This window comes from Ricinus communis, chromosome 1 (assembly GCF_019578655.1).
Source record: "Ricinus communis isolate WT05 ecotype wild-type chromosome 1, ASM1957865v1, whole genome shotgun sequence".
NCBI classification, from domain to species: Eukaryota; Viridiplantae; Streptophyta; class Magnoliopsida; order Malpighiales; family Euphorbiaceae; genus Ricinus; species Ricinus communis.
In genome coordinates this window covers 10,214,286-10,221,510 of record NC_063256.1, presented here as the reverse complement: position 1 = coordinate 10,221,510, position 7,225 = coordinate 10,214,286, and the positions used below count along the sequence as shown (strand labels likewise).

Below are 7,225 nucleotides of genomic sequence, written 5' to 3'. Positions count from 1 at the left end.
ATATAATTCATCACTGTAAAAAAAAAAAAAGATTTATTCAACCATACAATATACACACATACCCACATCAAAATATATATAGAAGTCACTATAATATATCTGTTATTTCCATTTTTAATTTTTAGTTTATGTCAAAATCTGTATGTTAATTTTAATACTATTAAAAGATTCACTTGATTTTAATCTCTTAAAATTAAAACATGAGGTAAACCATTGTACGGTTTAATACATTAAACGGTACCATAATAATGTCAATGGTGGTGTGCCTAGTGCCCCAGTCGATCTATAATGCAGATTTTGTTGCTTGATCCTGTTTCTCCTAATGTGCCTATATAATTCCTAAGGTATTAAGGTTTCTTCTTCGGGAGAAAAAAAAAACTACAAGTAAATTACGAAAATAAAAAGTATTTTTAAAATATTTAAACATAAAAATATATTTTATATAGAGCGAATGTATCTTTTTTTATGTTTTATTATTTTATTTATTACTATAGATGTTAATATTCTTTAAATTTTAATCAATAGAAAATAAAATTACAAATATTAATTTAGTAAATATGTAAATACTAGTGAGATAAAGTATAACTTTTAGATAAAAAAAAAAGTAAAATTAACTATTTATTTTATATTTAGAAAATAAAAATTATTATGAAAATATTAATATTTAAAATAAAAAAGTTGACATTATCCTAAATACTCTAAGAATGTGGCAGTAAACAAGGCATTAGGCGCTAAGTGGGCCGAAAGAGGCACTTAATTACGGCCACCGCATGTCCTAACTCGCAAATCCCAATTCCATTAAGCAGCAATTATAGTTGTTGATGGATCCCTCTCTCCCGGCATTAATTCTTCTCAATCATTCTGTTCTTTATGAAAATAAAAAGGAAAAAGGATAATATCACTGTCCGCAGTAATAAAAGAGAGACGAGGACTGGACCAAATTTCACAACTTCCTCTCCTTTTCACTTATTTAAGGGGTAAAATTGAAAACCCAGTATTGTCTGGTCGTCTTTTAATTTTCTTTCTTTCGTCTGTTTCTATACTTGCTCCCACTTACCACCCGAGACTTTAAAGAGGAACCCTCAAAAAGTGAAAGTCGAAAGAAAGAAAGAAAGAAAAATGAATCAAGAGATGAACGGTGATGATCAAGAAAATCTGCAAGAGAAAATAGACTACGTGTTTAAGGTAGTGGTGATTGGCGACTCTGCCGTGGGGAAGACTCAGTTGCTGTCCAGGTTCACTAAGAATGAGTTCTGCTTTGATTCCAAGTCTACTATTGGTGTTGAGTTCCAGACTCGGACTGTCACCATCAAAGGCAAAGTTGTTAAAGCCCAGATCTGGGATACTGCAGGCCAAGAAAGGTTATTTCTCCATTCTTTCATTTTTTCTTTTGTTTCCCAAGCTCTATCTGAATGATCATGCAGGCTAGCTGAAACATTCTGCTCATATGCAATATAAATGATTATTTGAGTTAAGCAGCATATTCTGTAGCTACGTCTTTGTGTATTTCTTATTATTTCTCTTAACTCGGCGCATTATGTCATTAAATTCTTGGTCAAATTTCTGCACTAGACAGCTCATTTCTTATTATATATGGTACATTATCTGCACAATGTAAACATGAACCCAACTCCAATTGGGTGAGAAAACCAAGGAGTACAATCATTGTTTTGTAATTCGAACTAATAATCAAGCAGCCTGGCAGGGAGGCTAATATTATAATTTGAACTCCAATATAATTGACCCAAAATTTATTCATCCTATTTTTCTGTTTCACATTGCGAGTTCTTGTTATGCAAAAATGGGTATGTCTACTAGTAAAGTCCAGTGTGCATTATCCACAGGTATCGAGCAGTCACAAGTGCATACTACAGGGGGGCACTGGGAGCCATGCTAGTGTACGACATAACTAAGAGGGCAACATTTGATCATGTGGCTAGGTGGGTCGAGGAGCTCCGGGCCCATGCTGATAATTCAATAGTGATCACATTGATTGGGAACAAGGCTGATCTCGTTGATCAAAGGGCAGTCCCAACTGAAGATGCTGTGGAGTTTGCAGAGGATCAAGGCCTATTTTTCTCTGAAACGTCAGCTCTTAGTGGAGACAATGTTGACAGGGCATTTTTCAGATTGCTAGAGGAAATTTATGGTGTGATTTCTAAGAAGTCATTGGAGTGCGGTGGTCATAAAACAAATGGTGCAGATTCAGTTATGTTGAGAGGATCTAAGATTGATGTTATTTCAGGGTCTGATTTAGAAATTAGTGAGATGAAAAAGTTGTCTGCTTGCTCTTGTTGATTGCTCACTTGTGTTAGTTGTGATCTATGTATTGAGCTTCTCCTTGCATTTATAAGTCAATTTTAGAGTTAACCGATTTTAATGTTTACTGCTTTGGATTGTATTTGAAAAGTTTGGGAAGAGGGTCGTATAGTATGTAATTCTTTTCCTATTTTCTTTTCACAAGGCCACTTTTTTTTCTTTTTTCTAAAGGTATTGGCAACATGTTCAATTTTTTGAGTGTCTACTTGATTTATATGTCATTCAAGATTTAATGTAATGATAATATTACTGTTCTCTGCAAGTATAACCCTTTTCTCTGAAGCACTACAATTATCTATGAATATATTATTTAAAAATAATTTTATATCATGAATTATTATAAAGGTAAAGATGTTGTCAATATATTTAATCCTTTATAAAAATATTGGCATTTTTCTTCTTTGTTCGACAAGGTTACGCGACTTTATGTAATAGTTGGATTGGAGCATGCACAGGCGGTTTGGTCAGGGCTTATGCCTAGAAATAGCGGCAGGCAGGGTCCCATCTATTTAAAAATATTCGAATCTGAATTTAATTAAAATATAAATATTTAAATCTATCTTAAACTCGTTGAAAAAATTATTTTTGTTAGTCGAATTCGTTTCAAACCTGAATAAAAATTCTTGTATATTACTTAAATTTAATTAAATTTTTTTAAATTAAAAAAGTTGAATATATTTATGAATATTTAAATGAGTAACATGTATCTTATCCATTTATATAAACAATCGGATAATTAAATGTGTATATGTTTACCGAACTCGTTATAATAATTAAATTCTAAAATATATTAATAAAAATATAAAATATAAATTAATTAAATTTAAATATTCAATATATTAATAAAATCCAAACATAAATTTAATAAAATTTAATAAAATTTAAAATAATATTCTAAATAATAAAATATAATATAATATAATATAATATAATTTGATTTAATTTAATTTAAAATAATCGGATTTCGGGTAAAGAATACTCACGGGTTCAAATCCAAACCCTACCTAAATTTTGTATGGATAATAAAATTAAATTTCAAACCCGTCTCAAACCTATTTATTATTGTTCGAATCTGTCTTATTAAGATTCTAGGCAAAAATATATGCCCGAGCTATTGTTAAAAAGATATCTTTAATAAATAAAAGTGAGCCTTTTTTAATTTTAAGAATCTGATATATTTCTATTACTTTTCCTGTTAATTTTAGGTATACGCCAATATCCTCCTTTTTGTTTTCCTATCTTTTGGTTAAGAAAAACATAGATTGAAAATGGATTGGATCCGATTTTAATAAGAGAAGATTAGATGATTTACTGTCTTTTTTAAAAAATATCATTCATACTATTGTTTTTGTTTCTATACATTTTCAGTTATATGAAATATCTTTTATACTATTTTTTTTTTATTTTTTCTTTCATTTATATGTGATTTTTCATTTTCTTATTTTCAACGGTAGAAAACTTTTTTTAATAAATAACTATTTGGTCATTTAAATTTTTGATTCCCCTTTCCAGAATCTTCCATAAACTTTTATTACTAATAATTCCTTCTTCACAATATTTCTATATCATTCCTTATAATCCCAACTTTATTTACTCATTATTTTAATCTCACTCATTTCAAATATTAAATTAACTTTATTATTTATTTAATTTATTTGACCCATTAAACATTCATATTACTCTATTATTATGATAATTATTACTATTACATTTATTACTATTATTATTATTAATAGAAGTATCATACTAACTAAATTTTGTACCATTTAATCATTTGTTTTATGTCATTATATTGAAAAATAGTATGCTATATCCTTCCTTATTTATTAGCATGTATAACATCTCAAAATCTTTTTTCTTTCTATTTATTTTTTATTTCAATTCTTTTTATGGTGTAAGAGTTGTATGTGAATAGTAGGTAATTATCTATATAAATTAAATAATAAGATAGTAAAAAAATTTAAGAATTTTACACATCATATACAACAATATACCAAAATTTTACCAATTAAATGCTATAAGTATACTATATATATACTTACTAGATACCAAAAAATGTAAAATATATACTAATTAGATATCAAATGCTAATATATACTATAAATTTATAAATATATACTTAACATATATCTTTTACTGTACATTTTAAAAAAAGTAATACATAATTGACATATATGTAAAATAAATAACATATATCAGTTATATACCAAATGTATACTAAATATATACAAAACATATACACAAATTTGTAAAATATATACCATTTACTGGGACTTTTACTTGTGTTTTTTTTAAGACAAATGTAATAAGTATATTATATATATGGAACATATATTAAAATAAGTTGAATATATTTCATTATATTGAATAAATAATGGTATAATATTCATCGCTATTGGAAAAAAAGAATTTTAAAATTAAAATATGTTGACGAATTTAAATTTAAACACGGATACATATATAGAATAAATTATATTCTTAATAAATTCAACATCATATAAAGTCAATTTATAACTTAATATTTATGATTCATAATATTTCTAAAAATATATTTTATTCTTTTGTTATAACATATACTATTTTATATATATTTTCATACAAATATATTCTAATTTTTTTTAGTTATTTCTATAAAATTCTTTTAGTAAGATAATTATTTTTTTACACTCATTATAAAATAATAAAATCTCACTTATAGCGATATTAAAATACGAAAGCTTTTTATTTTATAATAATGAAAATATTTTTATTATTCCAAATGCTCTCTAAATTTGAAAAAAAAGTCAAAAGTTAATATATATATATACTTGCATAATATGGATTCCAAACATGCAAGATCTGGATGTGAATGAGTAGAATTATAAAATATATTAGTATATATTAAGATAATATATATATATAGCATAATATTAATATTAATAAATAGTTTAATAAATAATAAAATTAATGCAATATTATAAGTCATATGGTATACACATGAAAAATTAGTCTTTTGAATGTCAGAAATGGTATAGCAAAAACAAATATTAGTTTAGATGTAAATGGATGAAAGGGCTTCTTGTAATTTTTCTTTCATTTGAATGTTATCCAGTTCAACATTTTTTGCTCATAACATGTAGTGTACAAGATACCGTGGCTCTTTGATTTTTATACAGTATTTTTTAAATAAAATCCTAAATAACAGTATTAAATCTTTTAAGAGACTTTTAGAATATTTGTGAGAAAAATCCTTTTTAATAATTGTATGGGCCGTACCCAGCTCATCAGAGAAACTGAACGCTCATTTGATTTTGAGGACATGGCTATTTCGAGCCCACAAATAGATTTTAGGCTTCTACTTTGCATGTAACCTCCGACCATTTGACCAAAGCATTTTAGGTGCAAAAGCCGAATTCATGTTAAAGTAAACACCTGCAATTCGGGGAAATTCCAGTTAAGACTTAAGACAAATCATTAGTTAGGTTGGTTATTACATGACACCCAACCACTACAACGCCGTGTTCATCAATAATAAGGTACAAGTATAGGTACAGCTACACCCATGGCCATGCTTCTGCAATAATAACTATGAAAGCTTTCGCATTGTTAACATATTTGGATAAAATTATACAATCTATTGTCCACTTCATTGGAGCCCTGACTTGAAATTATGTGTCCAACTTGCATGCTTCCGCATGGCTTGGCTTCTAATCAAAAGAAATCCTCATCATTCCTTATATCTCTGCAATAAATCTTTCTTGAAAAACAAAACAAAACAAAACAAACAAACAGAAACTAAAAGCTCATTCAGTAAAACTAAAACCCTTTTACGTATTTCTCGAAATCACTTTGTTTATCTTTTTAAGGCTGAAAACAGATTAAAATGATATTTCATACAAATTGCTGAACAATTAAACAATACATGAACAAATTTTACCATTTCTTTCAGTTTATCAAGCAGATTTCCTTTATATTTATTGATTATAAACCAAATTATAATAATAAAGTTTCTGGTTTTGTTAATTATTATGGCATAATAGGATAACTATCAGAATTTGGTCTTCTGAAATAGGTTTCAGCTTTGAGTTTCATCTTCTCTAATCTGAAGATTCAATTTTTATAGTAATCATTTCTTTTTTTTTTCTCTCTTAAAACTCAACGCTAAGAATTAAGCACCAGATGTCCTAAAAGAGCAAGCCAAAGCCAATCATGCGATATCGATAAAAAGAAAATATATAATCTTTTAATTATCTTAAGAAAATATGTATTTTGCCTGTGCACATTTATTATTTTGGCATTTACCCTGCACTTTTATCTGTGCATATTGAAATTTTTATATTATTGAGTCTCTCATGAAAAGTATACTCAGTGCTATGTTAGTGGATAAAATATCTTATTTAATTGCTCTAATTATTTGAATTTATCAAATAAATTCTTGTACTAAAAAAAAATTAATTAATTTTTCAATTATTTTAAAAACTTTTACAAGAACCCCCTCACATAACGAATTAAAAATATATTTTAAATTATTGACTCTATTGTAAACTTAGAATATGAAATATACATTATAAGTTGTTGATTAAATTATTATATACAATATAATAATTAAAATACATACAAGTAAATCTTAAACTGATTTTTTTTCTTTTAACTCATTAGTATGTAGATAATTACCTTGTAATAGATTACTAATAACTAAGAAATGTGTATATCAACTCATGCAAGGGAAGGGACCATCAATAATTACTACAAACGTGTAGCTGCTATTATAATAATAGAAAAGAGAAAGTCCAGGGTTTATTAAAATTTTGAAATGATAGTTTTGGAGATATAATGATGATCTTCCTGCTTATTTTAATTTTAAAAATAATAATAACAATAATTGAGGGAGTAAGGATTAGGGTCATTAAGTAGAAATGCAGGTTGC

The 7,225-nt window shown here is 26.8% G+C and overlaps 1 protein-coding gene across 1 annotated transcript; it reads left to right on the top strand.

Annotated features, from left to right (window-relative positions):
- Positions 1 to 898: 898 nt before the first annotated feature.
- LOC8261682 (ras-related protein RABA3) lies at positions 899 to 2,386 on the top strand. Its single transcript, XM_002533282.4, has 2 exons — positions 899 to 1,361; positions 1,845 to 2,386. Exons 1-2 carry the CDS (start codon positions 1,120 to 1,122, stop codon positions 2,296 to 2,298), a joined length of 696 nt encoding a protein of 231 aa, XP_002533328.1. The 5' UTR covers positions 899 to 1,119; the 3' UTR covers positions 2,299 to 2,386.
- The last annotated feature ends 4,839 nt before the right edge of the window (positions 2,387 to 7,225 follow it).